We start from the raw sequence: 24,209 nt of genomic DNA on the forward strand, positions 1-24,209 counted from the left end.
CCTTTAGTTTCGGTAATATTACTTGACGATCTTGTGCATTTCAATCAACAGAGGTAATATACTATATCCCACACTTTAGGAGTGCACATACCTTTAATGTGCTATCGGAATAACACCTCCTACTCTTATTTGTTTGGCCTAGACCCACATTTAGCTGCAAATCTAATTAACACAGAGAGGAAACCCCACCAACGTATAATACCAGAGTAATCCTGAGGCCCCGCTAATCACTGTCTGACACTGCCCCACACGCAAACTGGCTTTGGGATTCCGCAGGATTATAAAAAAAACACCTGAGAGTTTGAGATGCCCATTTGAACTCTGGCCACTCCATCGTGGAGTCTATATACTCAAAGGCTACAGGACTATGGACTGCTGAATCACAAGCCGGCCATGGGACAGGCGCAGCAGACAGAGAACAGTGAGGAGATTGATGTCAAAGCTCTTCAGGACATGTATAAAAAGTTTGTCATGGAGTGCCCAAGTGGACTACTCTTCCTGCACGAGTTCAAGCGTTTCTTTGGCGTGGATCAGACGGGAGAAGCATCAGAATATGCAGAAAACATGTTTCGAGCTTTTGACACAAACGGGGTGAGAGAGAAGAAGCTTTCACAGGCGGGCTTTACCTTTAAGCGTGAAAAATATGATTCATTTGTTCTCAGTCGAGCTGTGTTTTCTTTTTCAGGACAACACCATTGATTTTCTTGAGTTTGTGGCAGCACTGAATCTTGTTTTCCGGGGAGACCTGGAGCATAAACTGCGCTGGTCATTCAAGGTGTATGACAAAGACAACAATGGCTATGTGGACAGAGCGGAACTACGGTCGATTATCGATGTAAGTCAACTTTTCAACATACGTTGGGGGTTTTGGAGTCAGCAGAGGTTTTAGAAAGTAGATTCCTTTACACACTCACTCACTGTTTAATATTGAGGCTATTGCATCTTCATCCAGGGCACAGTGTCTTCTCATGTTCAGCTCTGCAGGACAGGTTGGTAATTTTGTCATGTACCTCTCCCTCTTGTTCTCGATATTCACTGTCACCTTCAACATACAAAGAGGGTTTCACTTTTTGCACTTATACGTGCTTGGATAGGTTGGTGTGAATGTGAGTGCACAAACACCTTTGTATGTTTTCAACTTTGAATAAATGTATCATAATCTGGTATTTGGAAATAAGTTGCTTTTATTACCATTTTTTCAGGCTCTCAGCGAAAGAAGATGAATATGGGAATAATATAATATTTCATTGTGAGGCACCATATTGGAACACATTTCAACAGATGGAGATAATCTTATCTTGTTGGGTCAATGTAGCTACACTTTTACATAACGCAACTAATGGCTATATGGCCGTGAAGGTTATCAGTCATCCAGGTCATCATAGTCGTTAAGAGCTGAAGAAGGCAACTGGACTTCTGTAGATTTGGACACCTCCAACATCTCCACTAACCCTAACCCTAACCCTCCACTGATCTTTAGAACTGAATAAGCATTCATCAAAAATCAAAATAGGTCCAGTTGCCTTCAACTTCAGCATTTAATGACTATCTAGTGGCTACATCTGACAGCAAATCTGAAAATATGAACTCTGGATGAGTAGCCACCTCAGTTTGAAGTCTGAACCAAAATGTTTTGTGTCTTTGATCCTATGCTGGAGTGCATATCCTCTGCATAAGAAATTTTTTACCTCATTTATTATGCCGACACTGGGTGGCAATCGTGTATTTTAACTGTTAATACATGAATCTACTTCTTTTTGCTGATTAGTGCTAAAGTTGGTCATGTAAGTCCTAACCATTTATCTTATTACATCATTGCTCTAAATACATTTCAACATTGACCAGGCCCTGAGGTCATTACGCAACAGTGCAGCAGTTTATGCTAAAATGTGCTTGTCTGTTGAACATGAAAAACATAATTTTCCTTTCTCTTTTCTGTCCAGAGCATCTATCGGATAAAGAAAGGTGCAAAGACAGACATGAGTGAATCACAGCTGACAGTAGATGAGGTTGTGGATCGACTATTACAGGCGGTCGACAGTGATGGAGATGGTAAGCATTTAGTCGCATGTCACACTTACTATGCAGATCATGATCTTTGATCTGATCTTTGAATCTTTTTTTATTCCACAGGTCATATTAATATGGAGGAGTTCATTAGAGGGGCACAGCAGGACCCCTGGGTGCTCAACATGCTCAAGCTGGACATGAACCCTGCTGGATGGGTGCTGGAGCAGAGGAGAAAGAGTGCACACTTCTGAAAAAGTCAAAGCACAGAGGCCTTTCCAATGTGGACAAATGGAGAATAATCCACACTAATTACTAACCTTTCCTTTGTAGACACATTATTCTATTTTTTTCACAGTTAAAACTGTAAACTTAAATTTTTATAATGATAAAAAGTGCATATTCTAACACAGTCACAGTGTCAACATGTACTGTAAATAGCGAGTGTTTGCTTTCCTAATGTTGCGTATGTGTTTGTTTTTTTACTGTTTTTATCTTTTGCTTCAAGCATACAATGATATTATTCTGATATATTCATATCCTTATTATGAATGCATCAAAGCCTGCATTGTAAAATTAAATTGCATGTCTTTACTAATATTAAAGGGAAGAACACTATCTTTTAATAAAAAGAAACATGTTGTTGTTGTGTCTGTTTCCCAACTTTAACATAATTTGCTATCTGTATTTTTCTATACTGAATCAGATATGCTGAGCTCTTCATCAGAACAGTTTCACATCAGGTTTCTATCCACAACCACAGCAGGATGCGGACGCCACCTACTTTCTGTCAGTGGTATGGCTGGCATTTATCCCTCAGTCACACCCATAAACCCACAGGATTTACTAAGTGAGCTTATCCGGTTTACCTGTACATGTTTACATAAGCATCACCATGTTGTTATACAAAAGATTCTGTTTTAAGATTTACTGAATTCATATCAAGGCAACCTGCAGCCCTGCCATCAAGTCACAGCTTGAATCAAAATGGTCATAGTATATGATTCCTGGTATCATCTCTTTATATGAATCAAGTGCTGAAGCACTGTATGCCCATGTGAATCAGTTAAAGGGATAGTTCAACATTTTGGCAAATTGGCCCATTGCCATAATCCCTGTAGTTTTATGAGTAGGTCCGTTATCTTTAATTGTCAATGCAAGCTATTTTTAGAACAGCAGAGCCAAACTGCGAGCTGCTCAGAGCTACAGTACGCTATTGAGGTTCACGGGATTTCTTGATTTCTCTCATCAAACTCATCAAAAACACAATCCAACAACTCCAAAACGCTCTGGTGGACAAGTTGTGACCTGCACATTCACCACGCTAAGAGATAATGTAAAACGTTACGAGACAGAGTTGTTTTCAAGGTAAATTCATGCAAAACCGCTTATGCACGTTCTCATCAGGGGCAGTTTTTCGGCGAGCAGTCTCTGCACTTGCCTCAAAAACAACTCTGTCTCATAACTTTCCATTATTATCTCATAGCGTGGTGAATGTGCAGGTCACAACTTGTCCACCAGAGCGTTTTGGAGTTGTTGGATTGTGTATTTGATGAGTTTGACAAGGGAAACCAAGAAATCCCATTAGCCTCCGTAGCGTAGCTCTGAGCAGCTCGCAGCTCTGCTCCGCCGTTCTAAAAATAGCTTGCACCAACAATTAAAGGTAACGAACCTACTCCTAAAACAATAGGGATTATGGCAATGGGCCAATTTGCCACAAATGTTGAACTATCCCTTTAAGGAAAATGTGTTACCCACAAACATAATTACAAAGAATCACAAAAGGAAATGTTCAAACAAAAGAGAAAGAAAGAGACAAAGAGGTACCAAACAACCGTACACCCTGACCCATATGATTTACTGTGGGGGGAAAAATGACAATCAATGCATATAAAATCTACTAATGCAGAGATTGGATTCATGCTAGGTGTACGTGATATAATAAAGAATGCCCACACACAGGAAAAGGAACTTGTGTGTTTGTCAACATGAAAAAGCACTGGACCAATTTATGGCACACATGGCTACGGGATGGGACACTGGCCAGGGAAGAAGCTATTACATTTTGGTGCAGATCCAGATACTAATCTGACCTCAGCAGGTATGTGCTCCACTGAGTTCCACTCTAGTTGCAGGAAGTAATGGTGGAAAATGTAGCAGTGACCCAGGGTCAAGAAAGGTTCAAGATGGGATCAAGAATGAGGATTACTGCTTTAAACTCATCTCGCTGAAGCCTTGGACTAAAAATAAGACTGTTGGTAGGGGTCAAGGATCACATGAATCAGTTATTACACTCACTCCCACCGCCCTGAGCCTCCAGCACAGCTCTCCAACAGCAGTCATGAAGTGGACGCTGAACTATTCATCGCAGGCAGTCTTGTGGATATTACCCTTCAAAAGAGGCTGCATCTATTTCTCATCATAATAGGAGTTTCATCATTTTACTGCCGTGTTAGAATCTGGATACAGCATGGGTCAAAGTCAGCAAATACAGTTACAGGAGGAAGAACTGGAGTTAAACAGCATCCAGGACCTCTACAAGTCATTCATCATGGAGTGCCCCAGTGGATCTTTGTATCTGCACGAGTTCAAGAGGATGTTTGGAGTACAGAACGGTCCTACACCTGAGTCACAGTACATGGACAACATCTTTCGAGCATTTGACATGAATCAAGTGCGTAATACATTTTGAAGTAGATTGCCCTTTGGATGAAAGTTCAAGCAATATGTGTAGCAATAGTTTGATATTGATACTACTGGGCTTTTTTAAATGTATTTTTATGTCTCCACTAAACACGTTTGGAATTAAATTTTTCCCTGTTTTCAGGACAACACAATGGATTTTATAGAATATGTGGCCGCGCTTCATCTTGTTCTGCGAGGAAAACTTGAGGATAAGCTGCGGTGGTCTTTCAAGGTGTTTGACAGTGATGACAATGGTCGCCTAGACAGAGATGAACTCCAGAAGATTGTGAAGGTACAGTAAGAAGGATGGTATTGTGAATTCCTTCATTAAAACAAGTGTTAGCATGTAGGTGCAACTTCAGGTTTCATGTGTTGTCAAAAGATAATTTGTAACTCATATAACATTTAGCATGGTATCGAATGTTTGACATTTGATAATGAATGTCTGACCTATATTTGCACGGTAACCAAAGATACTTAAAGGGATAGTAGCATGGGGTCGTATGATCTACCTAACCAAGTCACGTATCCCTCCGCCCAGGGTTAGCGCCCGCCGATCAGCAGTTGGTTAGCTCCAAATAAAAACTGTGTTTTTCCTGCACTTTGAGGGGCTGGAAAAAATTATATTATAGCGAACAATGGAACTGTGTTTTTTTTTTTCAGGTAAAACCTCTTTTAGGCCACGAAAATAGGCCGTTTCTTTGGGTCCATTCACAACAATGTATGTTGTAAATCTCTGGGCAGGGCTATGGGCTGGCGTTGCTAACGGGAGGAGTGTAGATAGTCCGCTACTGCAATTAAAGTACTTAGGGCCTATTTGTGGATCATACAACCCCACTTTAAAAAAAATGCTACTATCCCTTTAAGATAGTTCAATCTGGACCAAAGTGGAGGTACAACTAAAGAACCATTCTTCTGACATCGCCATCATTAGATCAATGTTGCTAGCTGTCAAAACATCACAATTTCTTCTCAACATTATCAGGATGATAGACAGTCTGATTCCTGAATTGTTCTTTCAGATAATCTACAAAATAAAGGGAGGCTGTGTTTCCTGTGAAGCAGGAACAGAGAGACTTACTGTTCAGGAGGTGTGCGATCGCATCTTTCAAGAGGTTGACATAAACAGTGACGGTAAGTCGACTTCATACTTAAAACCAAAACATTCTCAAAAAAGCTAATAAATCAAAACAGGCTTTAATTTAGTTTAGCCATTAATAATTAACTTGAAGCTATTTCCTGTTTGTTCTGCAGGTCAGATCACACTGGAGGAGTTTGTGGAAGGAGCTCAGAGGAGTGTGTGGTTGCAGAACTTCCTTCGCCTCGATGTCAATCCCTCCGGCTGGGTCCAGAGATACTTGTGTGACCGGAAACTCATGAGCCACAATAATTCCTGACAGTGTGGGAAGGAAAGGAGAACGAACTTGACTGAGAACTTGGGGAAAAACACAGAAGTACCACAGCCAGCGGCATGTCAGAAGTCTCCTCTTGCCTTCATTGTGGTATTCATTTGACTGTTACCTTTGTTTCACCCGAAACACTGTTACTGCACACATGGAGCATTTTGATACCTTGAGGACAACAAGCTTCAGATGATGCATTAAGAATACAAATGAATCTGTGGCCTCTTATTACTCGGACACCCCGTCCTGACAATCAGTACAGCGATGCAACACGAGCAAGAAAAAGTGATTACAATGCGTACTTTTCAATCAGCCTGACGTGCCACGAGTGATATCGCTCCGTCCAGCGATGTCGCCCAACCCTGAAAACATTGCTCACTCCATCTCTATCTGGACGAAGTACACGCTGCTTCCTGTTGACAAGCTAGTTAGCAGAGAGAGGAGAATATGAGAGAAATAAAATAAAAAAAGATGTGAAAAACGGCAACCAGGAAATGTTAGGAATCTAAAAATAGCGCCTGAAGTTTGTTTACGTCCCTCGATAATTTGATTGGTTTGGACTCTGAACCAATAGAATATACTAGCGACAAAATCATCACCTTTGTGCGAGATTTTGTCGCCATTTCAGTTGCTCGCTATATGTCAGGATGCGGTGTGAAGCATTTATGAACCATAGGCTACATTTAAATTATCTAGGCTTCTGAATGCAAGCAGTGTGATATGATATTTTGAACACTTGTGTTTTCTTTGCCATGTAGAGATTTTATATCAGCTTCATGACCACAAAACATACATAAAATCCTTAAATTGGGCTGTGTGACACAATGGATTATTCTTTGGTTGTAACTGTGTGATTTTCAGTCGATTTCAATTGACTATTGTGAGTCTTGCGTGTCATGGCGCCTGGCGTGTGGCAGTCTGTTGCAGCAGCGCTTCATGTCTTTGTTGCCGCTGTGACAAAGTGAATTTCCCCCTTGGGGGATTAATCAAGTTTTATTCTATTCTATTCTATTCTATTCTAGTCTTGTTGATATGAACCTGTGGCAGCCCAACACAGTGTTTGCTGTACATGAGCTTATGGAATCCGGATTTTTTTATTGGCAACAGACAATTTATTTATTTTTCCTATAGTTTCAGTAACTCACATGGGAGTCTTTAAACATTGGGTCATTTGGCTTTTATTATGTAAGATTATGTAAGAACTACAAAGATAATTGTCTTCTTGAGTCTTGCCTTCAGCACATACAGTAGAATAGATCATTGCCATTCTCTCTGTCAGGCTGAAGGTTGTTATTCATAACAATACAATTTTTGGAGATATGTTTGCAAAATGGTATGATAATTGTAATAAGTGTATTCATTGGCAAAATCACAATAAAGAGTATACCCAAAATCTATGAAGAAGTGGAGCAAGCCACACTGGTTTATGTAGAGTTAGTTCCCCAACATGGCAAGTTATTCCATACACAGTTTGTTTAATTTAAATTGTTTGTTTAAATTGTGCTGATTTCAAATCTTCATCAGAGAAGTAGTTGGATACAGGAGGGAGAAAGGCATAATACTTAACCATTTTGAGGTCTCCCTCCCCACTCTATATGAAGCAGTGGCTTTGTAGGGTGCCACAAATGGGGAGAGGAGAACTTAAAGATAATAGTGTTATGTTGTTTTGATGCATGCATATTAATGTTTTAAATATCAGGCATACGGTAATCATGGGGACACATTAATTTTTTGATGACAAATCTGCTGCGTGGACACAAAACAAATTATGGTAATCAATAACAGGGAGCAAAAATAGCCGTTTAGTGTTTCTCATTAAAAGGGAACTGGCAACCAGATGTGCTGAATTAACAAGAATCACAGTTTTTCCTCCTTTCCACTGACACTACAGTATGAAACCGAAGCTGTAGTCTATGTAATCTGGCACATCTTATTTTTCACAAGATATATCCATAAACATCATATTATGAAGATGACAGACTCCGAGTGTTCGCCTTTAACAGCTGATGAAACCACACAAGTTTTATATATTACAGAGGATGCTGCTTGTATTTAATGAATCATAAAAATGTGTTACGATAACAGCCATCAAGAACATCCTGCAAAGTCACTCTTTTATTTTTACATTCAGTTCATTATCAGCTCAACAAAGTGTCATTCAGAGCCGGCATTGGTTTGAAGACAATATATGACAGAAATTATGAATTATAAGTGAGAATTTAATTAGGGCTATCACACGCTCAGCAGTGTTGATTGGCCTTAGCTGCAGAAAAAATGCATGGCATCCAAAACTTAAATAAAAAAAAGAAGGTAAAATAAGCTGAAAAGTCAATCAAAAATCAATGGCATGCAGAATAAAAATGCGTTCTTACAATATCAGTGTCAACATTACTCCCAGATTTTCTGCATTACTAAACATCATCGATGTGTTTCTTTGTAAAGTATCTATCGCCCTCTGCTGGTTCCTCTCTGACATAACTCTGTAATGTTCACTGTCCATGTTTACGAACATAACACCACCAAACTGTCTCCAGTGTGAGTTTTGTGTGAGTGTGTGAGGACAGATGTACTGGAAGAGCTTTGATAGATTCATAAACCACGGTCAGGTCAATGCAGCTGTAGATCTGCAGGAGAATCACACCTGCTCCATTCAGAGCAGCTACACACATCTGATCAATTTACAGGGACAGATGTGTCTGATAAGTCCAGTCTGGTAGTGACTGCTGATATCCATCCAGCAAGTACACATTTATGTTTTTTTTTTCTTTCCCAGTCCGTGTTTTTCATTTAGTTGCCAACCCTCTCCACTGTGCTTTGGGAGCTCCTGCTGCCTTCAAGGTCTCCTTGTAAACGCCAACTTCTAGAGAAGTAATGGTGAGTTTTCACAGGTTTGACATTTTATTACTGTAAGAGCAATTCAGTATTTCATTTTAAATAGAAATTGAAATCATCATTTGTCACTATCAATAAGCAGTCAGTGCTAATATGCAAAATACAGCAGACCAGACCAGCTAGCCTTAACTCAATCTGAAATAAAGCATCACTGGTAGGAAAAACAACAGAGGATCTTTCTTTTCTTTTTCTTTTCTTTTTAGTTTGACTCATATTTGTCTTGCCATTATTCTTGTCAGTTCTAACATTTCTAAAAGCTAGTTCAGAAACTGTTAAGATAAAGTGAAATACTGGAGCTCTGTGTAGGTTTTAAACAAATCCAACATTGAAGCTTTCACAGCATGCCCATGAGGTGGGAATATTTTCCCATAACCTAACTGAGAAAAGGAAAATCCCAATTGTCACTGACTAAGTTTACTAAAATGAATTAGACAGTGACATACTGCATTTGATATCAAACAAAACTCTTGATTCAGCTGAAACAGATAGGGGATACCTACCTAAGTGGCACATTCAGGGGCTTACAGAGATAGCCTGGCCATGTTTCCTGATCAGTGCATGGTAAAGTAAATAAAATCTTGATTTGCATAGTTAAATTCACACAGCTCTTGGGAGATTCAGCCCATGGTACTGTTCAGCAGAATTTATTGCGAATGTTTAATTAATTGCATTAAGAGGTGTAGGGATCAATATGAAATGTTGCACTAGACTTCAAAGAATGTTTCTGTGTAATGCAGTTTTTTAATAAATATGTTGGTAACATTTAACTCAGTTTGGTACCATTTAACCTCATGCTGTGCAGGATAGACTAACCCCTATAACTTATTCATTTTTAACTGTGTGGGATATTCTTTGGGTCTGAGTATTTTTATGATTATAAATATTAGAGATTCTGTGAAGATCTAAGCTCTTATGCAAAACATATAATTATAGATAGTGCATAAAAGGTTATTTAACATCATAAAAATACTTAAGGCAAACACTTTTATCCAGAGCAACAAAAGACTTGATTCTGCTTGCTAGCCTACTGTAAACGTCTCCAATAAAACAGTAGGCAATAGTGAGCCAAAGCAAACAATTAGAATTGGGTTAGAATATACCTTCTTATAGCTTCAATCATGATAAGAACAAAAACACAGTGTCTGCCACTAGGCTGTGTTATTCTTTAGTAGAAAACATTGTGTAAAAAAAACGGCTAGATCAATCAGTAAGCGACCCTGTACATGGGTAATAAATAAATAAAATGAAATAAAAATAAAATACATTTTCCAAGTTGTCCAACTAATTTCATACAGTAATTTCCGCACAGTTCAATTTAATTTCCATTTTTCCCACAGTCCTCCACAGTCCTCAAAGGCAGCACACTATCGCAGCATCGGCGGACTTCTCAGGTGTCTCTGCCGGGCGGCTGCAGCGGAGCCAATGGAGGAATGACAACCTGGAGGCATGGCGGATAGAGAGAAGAGGAAAGCCAGCCCGCCTCCTGGCCGTAACATCCAGGTGAAGTCTCCGGCCAGCGTCAGGTAAGAAAACCTCCGGTGAAGGGAGCCAGGGGAGGGGGCGGGGGTCCGAGCTGTGCTGGGCTGGAGGCTGTGAAGGAGCGGTGAGGCTTTCCGCTCCTCTGCAGCTGAAGGCGCTCATGTTGGCGGGTGGCCGTGCAGCCGCTGCAGCTGCGTTTGGCTCCGCTCAGCTTTGCGGATACAAGTCGCGATGTGTTGTTGAGTGGCATGTTTGGTGTTTGGGCGTGTCTGCTGCTGGAGGACCGAGGCGAGCTGCATCTTCCAGAACCATATGTGTTTGAATGTGTCGCATACTTTTTAAAAAAAAAAATTTTTATCATCTGCTCTACCAAAAATGCACGTATAGCCTCCTGTGGAGCAGCTGTATGAGTTCTAGCTTCAAGTTCATGAGGTTTATTATGGTTGGCTGTTTTGTCTGTTCAGCAACATGATTTTACTGTGGGAGAGTTTCCCTCCACCAAGAGCTGCTTATCCTTCACAAACAGCCTGTTCTGTTTTTATTGTTGTGATATTGTTGCAGTCAGCAACCTGCTGTGATCGCACTGTGATTGTTATTGTATTTTACAGTTGATTAATCTCCATTCATTTATTATCTCTCCAGGACTCATTAGTGAGTTTACAGCAGTGCGGATCAAAACCTTGAAGTTGAGCAGAAATCTTTCTTATAATATTCTTATATTTAAACCTGGAGATTGGTAAACAAAAGAAACAAAGAGATAGCCAAAGCTGTTTTACAGTAGGCCTTTTATAAAATAGAAACTGCATGATAAATAAATGTGGTGTATAATTTAGTGGTTGCACATACAAATTAATTTATTCCCAGTTTAAGATAATTTATTCAGTAAAATCAACTATTGAACCTATACAGTAGGCTACTATCTCTTTCTTGGGCCATTCAGACAGGAAAAAGAATCACTTAGGGACCTTGAGATGAGAATATTATTGTGTAGAATTAATCAGTAATCAGCCACGTAATAACATAATTGAATATCGTAGCATAGATAATGTAGAGTTTGTCAGATCGGTCAGATAATTCAGCAGTTCAAATCAAATTATCATGCTTTTATCTACACACACACATACCCTTGTCTTACAACATTAGTAGGGACCAATCATTTAGATAATGCATTTCTATTCCCCTCAACCAACGACCACTGAATCCCTAACTACAACATAAACCTAATTCTAAACCGAACCTTGAAGCCAAGTCTTAACCCTTGAACAGCCATTCAAACCTATGCCAGCATTTTGGTCACTACCAAGCTGTCAGACCCCACAAGCACAGCAGATCCTGGCTCACAGACCTCAGGAATATAGGCCACACACACACATACACATACACATACACACACTGAGAGACCCTTATAATGGTGCCTGAGGATGGCTGTGGATCTTCAGTGGCATTACTGCGGGGATGGAGCCCTGTGATCAATGTTCCCAAGTGAGACAGTAACACACACACACACACACACACACACACACACACACACACACACACACACACCCTCAGGCTCACTCTTTTCCTTTATCACTGGCTGAGCTGCAAACAGGCGGATCCACAACCATCTTTCTTCTGATTTTCATTACAGTGGCATCAGAGTCGCTGCGCCAGTGTTTGATTTAACTGACAGAAAAATATATAAATAAACTTTGAAAAACATGCCCCACAAGCACAAAACTGAAACCGCCTGTGTGTGTGTGTGTTAGTGTGTGTGTGTTTGTGTTGGAGGGGGGTTGGGGAATAGTTGAAATAGCAAGATGAAGTAAAGATGCATATTTGATCCAAATGTAAAGTGTTGTATCATCACCGAAACTTAAGACACAAAACAAAAATCTGTACAACTATTTACATTTAATCATCAATCATTAATGTTAATGTCAAATCTTTGCCCAAAACCTTTATCGATTTATATCAATAAAGAAACAAAACACTGCAGTTACAGTAGTGCCTTCAAAATAAGAGTTTAGGCAGAAAGATGACATGGCAGAAAAAAAGGACAATGTCGCAGAATCAAAAACATCTGAGATTTTTTTTATTTTTTTTATCAGGGTATAGAGGGGCACTTCAGAAAATAATAATTTATAATAACTCAGTCATGAGGCTGCACACTTTGTATTGATATAGTCCAGAGTGGTAGTGGTAGTGGGCTAGTGAAAGGAAGCCAGATAATCCATAACCTCGGGTTTGGCGGAATCCCATGAGCAGCCATATGTTGCCATGTTTTTCTCTGTCACCCTCTCTGCCTGTGGTCAAATCCTCCATCTCTCTCCAACCTGCTGCTGCTACAGCACAGACAGCTGATCGACCGCCGCCTGTGAAGCCCTTTGTGTGGAGATATTCACTGAGTAAGACACAAGAGCTGCAGCTCACCGTCATATCTAGATCCAGTCCTCCGTCTCTGCAGCATTTTAAATGTGACCTAATTTTGTGCCATCTAAAATTTTCATGACTGAGAGTTGTCAAATTATTTTTTTCATTTTACGCTCAACATGTTTCAGCGTAGTGTGGATAGAGTGGATGAGAGCTTTTTTTATTTACACATTTTATATTTTATGCAACAAAACAAAACAAAACAAAAGTTAATATTTCAGTGACATAGTTTTGTCTGCATACCAAGAAACAATGTTGAAAACTGTAATGTAGTAGCTTCATTATATATTGCAGTGCCAGCAAACATTCTGTGCACAGTTCTAAAAAGAAGAGACTGACAGATTTCTTATCAGCTCATGACAATATAAGAGAAATAATCACAATACACAATTATACAATTTATAATTTTTAATTCAAGATGTCGGCAGTTGTTCAGAATTAGGGGTCCGACTATTATTATGATTCAGGACTGACCTGCTGCATGCTTCTTTGTACAAATGGTAGTTTATTTTCTTGTGAGCTCATGGGAGCTGAGCTGGACACATGGAAGCTGACTGTAGTATATTTCATGCAACATATTTACAGTTGGTGAACTGTACCTTTAAATGCTCCCACATTGCATTGATCGTTTGTGGCACAAGAGGGCGTAACAGGAGATTCTTTCAGATTAGCATTGCATTTATGTCTGTGGCTGTGATGTTTAGCCATTCTGAAGTGCATTCTGGGAGAAAATGAGTTATGAATGGGCTCATGATGGTATCTTGGCAAGATCAAACCAGGGGGTAAACCAATCCCTCTCATACGGTACCCGTGCACATTTATTTTTTAAATGAGAAGTATATCTGATGCCCTAAATTAATACAAATAAACAAACAAATGAATTACTCAATGAGGTGATGTTATTGTTGTGACCTGATTGCTCCATAGCTCACCATCTGACTGGATAGTGGGTCCAGGTAATAGAGCAGTGGCTGCTTTGTTGTGACTTCACAAAGAAGTCCTGACAGATTGTAGGCTCAGATCCCAAACACAGGTTGTATGCATTTCTCTGTGGACTGAGGCTTTGATTCTCGCACAGTATTAATATAGAATAGACTCGCTTTATCAGCCAAAAATGCACTGAAATATACTTTTATACAAAATGGGACCTTTAACCAAAACCACAAACTTTTCCTAACCAATTTGATTGGCTCTACAGTCAGTCCTGAGCTCTTGTTTACCATGAGTCATGATTATGTTTAGAAAATAAATGGAAGGAAATAAAGCAGGCGCAATAAGCACATGTTTTAAAATGTACAGATTACTGAATAATCAGCACTAAAGCACAGTGAACCCTCTTTTTTCTCTTTCATCTTAGCACTGCAGCTTCCAAACTGCCGTGACTCTGCTGACAAGATCTGCTCAGGCAGATGGATTCACAGGGTGTGGGATGTGTAAGGGATGTGAAAGAGAGAGAGGGTGGGGTGGGGGCTGTGGGGTGCTGGGGGGTTAAGGAGATTTTGAAGTGTCAGTTTCTCTGATCTACTGCATCCATTGACTTTGATGTATTTTTGAGAGAAAAAAAATGATTTTAGGGTTTTTCAACAGGATTAGTGTGTAGTTTTTCAGCCGACTCTCATCCTCACACAGAGAGAGAGAGAGGAGGAAGAGAAAGGAAGAGAATTGAGCTGATTTGAATATCACCCACAGAAGAAGCTGACAGCAGAGAGGACAGTAATTGCTCTGGTTGCCCCCACCCCCCCATGCTGATAATTTACCACTGTCACTCAACTGTGCTGACAAGGCACGTTCCACCTGATGGCACCTCCCTCTGCCGATACAGTGAGCTCTCCCTTACTCTGAAAGGCTGTGTGAAACACAATAATATCAGCAGAAATGGATCATGGCTGAATTATAATGATTAGAAATTCCAATTTTTCCATACATGGCTTTACACTGGCTTAACCCAACATACAAGTGAGCATTGATGTGCAGATGAGGAGGGGGGGTCTTTTTGTATCTCTTTCTTTTCTCAGAGTAGAAAGCACAGCAAGTGGGGAACCAAGGATGATGAGTATTTCTAATAGAAAAGATTTGTTCTATTGAGGATGCTGTAAAATGAAATTTGAATTATTCTCACGTGTAATGACAGGAAAAAAAAATATTATACTTATTTTATACCTATATATATACAGTGGCTTCATATATATATATATATGTATATATATATATAAGGGAAAAAAATACAAAAGAGATAGACAGGTGTCAACAATAAGTAAAATATTCACATATTTACATAAAGACTAAGACACTAATGGTTCCACAGTCTCGAGGTGAACCTGACCACACTCATGGCAGGGTTCACTAGTGTTGCAATTATGTCAATAGCTGATATGTCCAGTCATTGTTGGACATATTGTATTTGAGGAAATAGCATCTAAGCTTTAACCTTCAACGCAGGTCAAAGAGCAATACAGCTAAAAGCCGGTAAGCCTGAAAGTAGGAATAATGCTAAGGCTTTTAATATGAGACATCTGTGCAGGGTGTGTTGTGTTCACAGTTGGTAAATGCCAATCGCAGAAACAGTACAAGTAGATGGTATAGGAAACAGCTGGAATGAATCAATGAGTGTGACCATATGTTTCTGTTCAGAGCAGCGATGTGATGACCACTGGATATGGACATGTTGCTATGGAGTCAGTGAGGTGGATACATTATGCTAACTTTATCAAGACAACATGTAAACATGGAGGAGTGTGTTGTAACAGCAAGTGTATCAGCAAGAGTGGTTGATTCTTCACTTGTTTATTTGATTGGAATGTTGAAGGTATTTCAATAATCAACAGACAGGATTTACAGAGAAACAAGCGTCTTTCAAATAATGGTTTCACAACTTTTAGAATGAAGTTTAAGGTCCGATGAGATGAAGCATATTGCCCTGATGCTAGTGGCCGATAAGGGTTCATTTATGGCTGCTGATGAGCTGTACAGGGATTAAACCTCACACACTACAACACAAAGACCACTCTTTGCCTTGTCCTTAAAGCTAACATGAATATTTCATATTTCTCGTAAGGTGCAAAACAATTCTGTATTTGTGTTTTATTTTATTTTTCATCTTGTTCCTTCAGCCTGCAGAGTATTTTCATTTTTCTACATTGTGATGTCACGTGTGTGCAGCCTCTCTTATGGCCCAGTGTGTGTGTGTGTGTGTGTGTGTGTGTGTGTGTGTGTGGGCTCCATAGGTTCTGGCCAGTTGCCAAGGCCATGCTGTGCTGTATGTCCATATGGCTGCATGCTGCTGGTTCAGAGAGCAGAACAAGGACTTGGTATCTCTGACCTTCATACATAAACAGCTGAAGTTTGGTACAACTTCTATTATTACCTGTCCACCTGCATTAAATTGAAACGGATGCTTCTGTAAAGCTGAGGAAGAAATGTTCCTTCTCTCATTTGTAAGTACTGGTCAGTATAGGGGTCAGAAGAATTTAGCAAGATGATGGCATGTAATAAATCAGCATGGTGTGAAGATGATCTAGCTTACCCAGAAGCAGTTAATTGTCTGTTTACATGCACAGACCAATCTACATCAACAAATTATTTTTTTTTATTGTGCCTAATGAATGAAAATCCAGTATCCTTTTCTTGTTTTTTTGTTGTTGTTGTTTTTTTTAGCACTGGTTTGATCTTCCCCACCTGCTGCAGACGTATCTGCCCCCTTAAGCTGCTAAACGATTCACTCTGTACCAGCTAGTTACCAACTTAGTGTGTCTTCCATATGGTGGAGGTTGGAGGGCAGCACATAGTGGGATTATCAGAGCTTGTTTGCTCAAAACTGCTGCTGCTGCTTCTGGAAACAAGGTTAATGAGAGTGCAGTTGCAGGCTTGAAAATCCAAAGATATACTGAAAAGATGCTGAAACGCTCCATTGTGCGGTTCTGATGAGTTTACATTTACACTCATTTGCTAGATTCTTTTTCCACAGTGGTTTCCAAGTGAGGAGCAAAGCTTCAGTGCTGAAGGAGATCTTGGTGTAGATACTACAGGACATTATACAGAAGTGTGACTAATTATTTTATACTAAAATACTAATTTACTTTATGTAGGGCAAATTACACAGTTGACATGAGCATTTTGCCTTTTACCTCTTTTGTCAGAGCAAATGGAGATCACCTCCATTGTCGAATGCAGTGGCTTAGAGGGAGCCTTTGCCTTTATGATTGAGTTTATGTAGATGGATTAATTCCCAGAGGTTGCTCTAAAGACAAGCATTAGAGTATAGGGTTATTATTGCGGTGGTCAGTTAGGTGGTATATGCCGTTCAGGAATTTCATTTCGTACGATCGGAGACTCCCAAGGAGGTCGAGTTGACTGATAGTAAGTGACCATTTCCACAACACATACTGTAGTGGTCTTTCAACCTTTCTTTTTTATGCATACAAATCTTAATTAGTGCAGCTTTAATACTCTGTTTAAATCCCAGTGGCTGTGTTCATGTCGTTAGCGTATCATCTCCCCCAGCTACATTAGCAGAGGTGAACTGCTGCTAACTGTGTGAACTTGCATCCATGGGTGCAGATCCCGGGGGGGACGGGGGGGACATGTCCCCCCCAATTTCTGAAAAACATGAATTGTCCCCCCCAATAAAAATACCCCAAACTATTCAAAATTTAACAAATGTATTTTCAGACTTCACATTCTTCACATCTAAAAATAAATTATTGAAATGGTGGAACGAATAATGTTTGACAAAAATATTTCTGACTCCACATCCCACCTCTGGTCTCCTCCACTACGATGCAGATGAACGGGTAGTTTCTTACACAGACGCTGATGACATCAGCAGGCTTTAAAAAAACAACCCCCTCAATTTTATGGCTTCATATTTTGATATTCATCCATATCAATTAATCGTGCATAAAGTTCCATACACTGGGGGAAAAGGAAGATGGTGAGAAGAATTGGGGATCTGGGAGGGTCGGTGGGAGGCGAAAGATGTCCCCCCCAATCCTGGCATCGGATCTACACCCCTGCTTGCATCATATGTTTACTGAAACCTTTTGGGGGTTTAAATTAGCACTTTGCTCTTATACACAGTGTTACTGCCTACTACACAGTGCGCTTTAACCAGTGAGGTAAAGGAGGATGTTTTTAAAGTCAGCGTGGTTATCAGGTGTTAATGGATGGAACAATTCACTGCACACGTGTTGGAGTGTGCACCATTCAACACACATGTTGATTTTGGGAGGAAAGCTTAACCATCTTTCTGATCATGCAAAGACAAACACAGGAAGTATCTCTCTCATTTATTACAATATGAACATCAGCTTTTACAGCTGTTTAGGCCAGAGCTATAACATAATAATCAGGATAATTTGTTGTCTTGTAAACAAACTTTCTTGTCATTGGGTTTTGTTTTATTTGCTGCCATGCTTCTTGTCTTGCTAGACCTTCAGAAATGTCAGAACACTCTCTTAACTTATAGAGAATGGAGCAAAAATTGCAAAAATATGTTGCAGTTGACTGGAATTTTCCTTTAAGAGGGTGAATGGAGGGAGAATATGAGAAGGGAAAATGAAGATCAATGGGCCTCATGAATAATTGAGGGCACTGATGTTTTGCAGAGAGAGAGAAAGGAGTGTCCTCTTGTTCTGATGTTTCTCCTGCTTGGGCTTGCCGTGCCGTGGCATTGGATGTTCTGCTAACACCAGCAGTTCCCTTCAGTGGCGTATAGTAAATCTGATGCACATAGGACAGAGTAAACATCAGACGGAGGGACAGAGAGAGAAAGGAGTAGATTATATAACACTATACTCCTCTCTCTGGCAGCCTCAGCTCCTCTGCTTTAAATAATTCCCCCCCTCTATCTCTCTTCCCTCCGGATGAGCGGTAACAGCAGCAACAGCAGCAACAGCAGCTCTGAATCGGACGCCTCTCTCATCGACCCCGACGAGCTGCACCCCTCCTCCCTCCTTCGGCTCTCTTCCTGCTTGCTCCTCCCTCCCTCCCTCCCTCCCTCCTTCACTTTCTAACCCCCTTGCTCCTTCTCTTCCTCCTCCTCCTCCTCCTCCTCCTCCTCCTATCCTCTCCTCTCGGCTGTGGATGCCCTCCTCACTTACAGTATGGACTCGGGAGGGGAAGGAGAAGAGGGTTGGATGGAGGACCAGTGGGAGAAATGGTAGGGCATCTCTCTCATTTTCCTCTTCTTTTACTGGCATGCAGCAACACGGCTGTGTGTGACCTTGTGAGAGTGTAACAGCTAACATGCCGTTTTCCTTCGCTATATGTCGTCTGCTCGCGTCTCCAAGCTCAGGACAGGCATGTCCTTGAAGAGGAGTGAATGCATATGGCTGTGTGTATGTTTGTGTCTTATAGAGGAGAAGTAGAGCGTGCAGCAGAGGTTGCAGGTTTATGTTGACCAAAAATAGGACCACTTTATGTTGGTTTGTGTATGTTTATACGCACTGTATGGATTTTGGAGTTTGTTTTCATACAGTGGATGATAGAGGGAGTTTTTTTTCTCTCTCTCTCACTCTCTTTTAAAAAATCTGGCTGTGAATTGGATGGGACGGTCCTCATCTTGATCCTTGTCCTGCTCCTGTCCTTGCAGGAGGGCGAAGCTGATGAATGACAGACAGCGTGCATCCTTGTAATCTCTCAGCAGGAGCATAAACGTGTGAATTATTAGGGAGAGATGGGGCAAAAACACCCAGGAGAGGGTATACCGGCATCCGCTGGGACGACTAAAGGCTGGGCTTGACATGCATGGAGATTGAGGGGATTGAGTCATAACAGCACAACATAGATGCTAGTCCTATGGTTGTCCTGCTCCTGCTGATGCATTAGCAAACATTGCAATTGATAGATGATATATATGTTTGGATGGAGGTCAGATTCAGTTTCACATTTTTGTGTTTTTTGTCCTCGATTTTTTTTACTAGAGGTGATTCTTGCTCTATAATTAGCAACGTATTTGCATCTTCTCCACAATTTCTAACACAGGATTATGGTTGTCTGTCATCACCATGCCATGACCCTTTATACCACAGTAAACTACAAAAATGTGCCCTGAATCTGCAGGGCCACCACTTCCTTGTAAATATCAGGATAAACTATTTTCCTTTAAAAAAAATCTCTGACATGTAGATATGTAATCTTTGACCTCAGCTTCTATTTGTGAACAAAAAACGCAGTTGGTATTTGCAAATGAAGCTGTACTCACATTCAGTGCTGTAGGTATCAGGGTCATAGCTGGTTCCAGATAAAGACTAATGAGCTGGCCGGGCCCATCATGGCCTGAGCGCGAGGTCATGCTGTCCTTCATTAACACAAGCAGAGTGGCAGACTGAAGAGACACAAACACTCCAGTGCGCTGCCCTGTCACCCTCCCGCTGTCGGAATAACGTAGCTGTTTATCCCAAATCCTTATGGAACAAACTGAAACATTGATCCTGCAGTGCTGTCGCCCTTTGATATCTTTTTTTTTTTTTTTTTTACTGTGGACACAATGTCACGTAATGTTTTTGGAAGATTCTACCCCCATTTTATACAGGAAGTAGGGGCTAACGTCATTAGCTGATCACAGAGCCCTATAAAAAAAAAAGGCACATTACTGGCATTAATACTGGAACAGTGGTAGAAGGATCATACATCCTGAGAATGGGATCAAAATCTGTGAATAGAACATGAAATATTAAAACAGCCCCTGGAGGGATGAACTAGTGGCTTTAGGCACATTAGACGTAAAATTAACTAACGAGACTCTGACATCCCGTGGAAATGAACTGATATTTCACAGGATGTTGGTGGTCTTCCCAGTTGAATTAGATTTCCAGCTGGTGTCTCTCACAGAGCCACAGTATTTCTTAATGTGGATCTGCAGAGCCTTCAGTCTTGATTGAGCTGTGATTTTTACGTAATTTACTCACGTGCATAGAGTGTAAACCTTTGCCAAAACCTTTAGAGAGGTATAAGCTGCAGTATATCAGAGGTATTCGTGTTTTCAACAGACAGAAAACAGGACACCTTGAAGCCACTGTGTATTTCCTGTGCAACAGCAGCTGACGACAGTAACACAGAGCATCTGTCCTGTCATCATATGTGGCTTGTTTGATGTTTTATCCGCTGAGGCAAGAAGAACCTGTTTACTGTATGGTTTTTAAAAAAAGATTTTGTTAAAGTCAGCGCTGACACGACGCACAGATCACATTTTTTTTCCACGAGCACCGGTCAACAACACCGTAACAGAGTCTCAAGACGATAGAGATCAGCCGATCCACGACCGATATGGATTGCATTTTGCGTTGTAGGCAGCGTGCGTTATATTCATCTCACACACTCTGTAAAAGTACCAACGTGATGTTTTGTTTTGACGGCCTGTCTGGCTTGGACACACATATAGCAAGGTGGGAGGTGGAACTACACTGCACAGCACACACTGCCTCTCTCAGCCACAGACACCAGGGCATTAACCGCAGGTCATCAGTCCGAAGGTGATTAGAAGCACAAATCCCAATCCCAATCTACCAATTACATATTTGAATGAAACTCATCTGATCAATTTGGCCATCCCTAATTTTTTTCAGCCGTTGAATTTGACCTATACTGTACATGTAGGAGTGTCTCCTGAAATGGCCCACCCAAGGCATTTGTTGAGTAGAAACAGCAACAACTGCTGCTGGTATCATATGGGAATGGAACACCACTCTCTTGTCATGTTCCTATGTTGTTTTTTTGTTGTTGTTTTTTTGACCCGTTCATCCACCATAACCTCCACCTGACACGGACTTAGTTGCTCTTTATACTACATCATTGCGTCTTTTTCCTTGGCATCCACATCCAGCCAAACCTTTGCCAGTTTGCAGAGCAAAAATAATAGTATAATAATGCATTTTGTTGAAGACAGATTTCACAATTGTCCACTATCCATAACTCTCAGAGGCCAACCTTGAACATCAGAGTATTGATATGGCCCTAAACAATTTCCTTCAGGTGCCAGGTCGGTCCTCAGGGTGCTGTGGAGAGACAGTGTCACAGTGATGATGTTGGTGTCAGCCTGTTGTTACTACAGTCAGTGATTTGCTGCATCTCACTTTCAGTTATGATGACACAGTAGCTGTATCATGGGCATCTCTGACCTGGACAGCTGAGCCAGTCTGCTGCGTCAGCCTGCATCGATCACTAGGGGGGTTGTGAGTGTGCGAGGGAGATGTTGTGGGGAAAACAAACCCAGAGAATACTAATGAGGATATTTAGGGTTTGACATTTTCTTGGTTATTGTTGTCAATGTTTCTTTAAGATTTATTTTTTCTGCATATAAATGTGCTTTGATTATAGGTTTATTCAAAAGTGTGAGAGATTTGGGTCAGAGTGCCTGCAGTGAAGCTTTGTTTAATGTCACCCCCTTCTCTTCATTTCCACATTTCCTGTCTTTATCTTTACTGTGTACTAGGAGAGGGAACATGTATTAAAGCTCATTGTAGAAGTGAGTGTGAAGGTTATCTTCACACTTTGGACGGTGCCATACCTGAGGCTGTTTATTTCCCTGAGACTCTGAGCGGTGGTGTGGACACTCCTGAACACAGGTGTGATCCACCAAAGCATCTCTCTACCACCAGAAAGTGCTGATCAGGTGTTCTCCTCCAGCGAGCTCTGCGTATCTGCTCTCCAATGATTATTTTCATTATGGATTAGTTGGCTGATTACTGTCACTTTGGCTTGATTCAAGGTTTGGTCTGTTAAATGTCAAGTGACATCTTCCAGGATCTTCAGTTTGGCATTAGAAGAATGGGGGAAAATAACAACACATATTCATTTACAAAACTAGAAACAGTGGAATTCTTCAAAACATTTCTTGAATATTAAGAAAAGGATTAACTGATTATCAGTGCTGTTGCTATTTTTCCTGTATATCAATCTAGTGGCCTAATTGTTACAGCTCTAAGTTTACTAGGGATTCATCCGTAGCTTTAATAGATTTGCATATCTGAAAACTGTTATAGCTCATCCTGCTGACAAATTTCGAAAAGCATACTCAAAGTGGGGTCAAGCGACCCCCATACTATAGGTCCTTGAGGGGTTTCCAGGGGTGACATTAGAAATTCTCTCTAATGACATAATTATACAGTGTGACTGCACAGGTCATGGGTTTCAAACTCTAATGGATGCAACAGGAACAAAAGCTCACCGGAAATGTCCCTGATGTGAGGACATTTGGGAACCATGTTGTGTTACTGTTTACATGCTTGACAATTTAATTTAATGTTGGAAGCGACAACTGACTGGATGGCCCTTAAACACTGACAACGGTGTGTGCTGCCTGAATTTGCCACTTGATGACAGATAATGATGCTGTCAGAAGCAAAATTTGTCTGCTTTTGTTCGAATTTAAAAAATCCTCTGAAGGAATAATCCTCTAATCATTTATGTCAATCAGTTAAACAAAAAGAAAAAGATAGTGACAGGAGGTTTTCTCACTGCAGCTCTGATGTGACTGTGACTGTGTGGCCTGTTTGATAATGACGAGTGCTGGTGCTCTAGTCTACATTGTGCGCGCTTCCATGTTACCCTGTGATGTCTGAGCTTTGATGTGTGACAATGTAATTTGCTCTATGCTCCACACTCTGTTGGTTTTCTCTTGTGTCTACGTCCCCCCTTACCCACAATGCACTGCAGCAAAGGGGTCACCCTGTCCTGTCCAGGTGGTTTATCTCCCAGCACTTAATTTTCTCTCCCCTCCCCTTCCTTCATTATTGCCCCCATGACTCGCCCCATCCTCTAACTGCCCACTGCCTCAATTTGCACTTTGCTCAGGATTGATCTACAGTCATGACACCCTGTCCTCTAAGCTCCCATCCTATTTCTGTCCTTGTAAGTCCACCATTTAATTCATAGTCAAAGTAACATTAGGCTACTTATAGTTCTGCTCCATGCATGTTGTTTGCAGTTTCTCTTCTCCTCCTCCTCCCCCTCCTTCCTGTAACTGATGCAACAAGGGGACACTTGAGAGCAAATTGATTTTGTGCCTTGCATCTGTCTGTGATAAAATGTTTGTAGAGAACTGATAAGCTTACAGTTTTTGTTATTGTAAAGCAGAAAAAGGTTCAGATGGCACCTTAAGCAACATGTTGTTGTCAGTGCTGCTCATGTTTGATGGGACATGCCGACTCTTTACTCATATACAGTAGACACAACACCAATTGCAATGCTTAACACATTATAGCATGCACCAAGCTATATTCTGTATGTTGCAGGATGAATCAACTTGTTGCTTCTTGTTTTGGTTTTACTGCTGTTGAGTTGTATTTTGATTTTTTGTATAGCCTAATTCATTTTGACCATATTCTGCACAGT

General features: G+C 40.7%; 3 protein-coding genes across 4 annotated transcripts in view; all 3 read left to right on the plus strand.

Annotated features, from left to right (window-relative positions):
• The first annotated feature begins 307 nt into the window (after positions 1-307).
• LOC146990357 (guanylyl cyclase-activating protein 2-like) lies at positions 308-2,416 on the plus strand. The gene is made up of 4 exons (XM_085773165.1): positions 308-591; positions 686-835; positions 1,944-2,052; positions 2,134-2,416. Exons 1-4 carry the CDS (start codon positions 394-396, stop codon positions 2,259-2,261), a joined length of 585 nt encoding a protein of 194 aa, XP_085629291.1. The 5' UTR covers positions 308-393; the 3' UTR covers positions 2,262-2,416.
• A 1,884-nt stretch (positions 2,417-4,300) lies between these two features.
• LOC146990358 (guanylyl cyclase-activating protein 2-like) lies at positions 4,301-6,359 on the plus strand. Its single transcript, XM_085772379.1, has 4 exons — positions 4,301-4,681; positions 4,835-4,984; positions 5,715-5,826; positions 5,947-6,359. Exons 1-4 carry the CDS (start codon positions 4,478-4,480, stop codon positions 6,087-6,089), a joined length of 609 nt encoding a protein of 202 aa, XP_085628505.1. The 5' UTR covers positions 4,301-4,477; the 3' UTR covers positions 6,090-6,359.
• A 3,975-nt stretch (positions 6,360-10,334) lies between these two features.
• mapk8ip1b (mitogen-activated protein kinase 8 interacting protein 1b) overlaps positions 10,335-24,209 on the plus strand; it is a 48,312-nt gene continuing 34,437 nt past the window's right edge. Inside the window, exon 1 of one of the 2 annotated variants that reach the window (XM_085772361.1) lies at positions 10,335-10,510. In XM_085772361.1, the coding sequence (XP_085628487.1) occupies positions 10,434-10,510 (77 nt within the window). In that variant the 5' untranslated portion in view covers positions 10,335-10,433. Of the gene's footprint in view, positions 10,511-18,468; positions 19,036-24,209 lie in introns of those variants that run through there. The other variant, XM_085772369.1, reaches the window with a different exon arrangement.

This window comes from Trachurus japonicus, chromosome 3 (assembly GCF_045865225.1).
Source record: "Trachurus japonicus isolate A0001 chromosome 3, Traja_1.0".
NCBI lineage: Eukaryota > Metazoa > Chordata > Actinopteri > Carangiformes > Carangidae > Trachurus > Trachurus japonicus.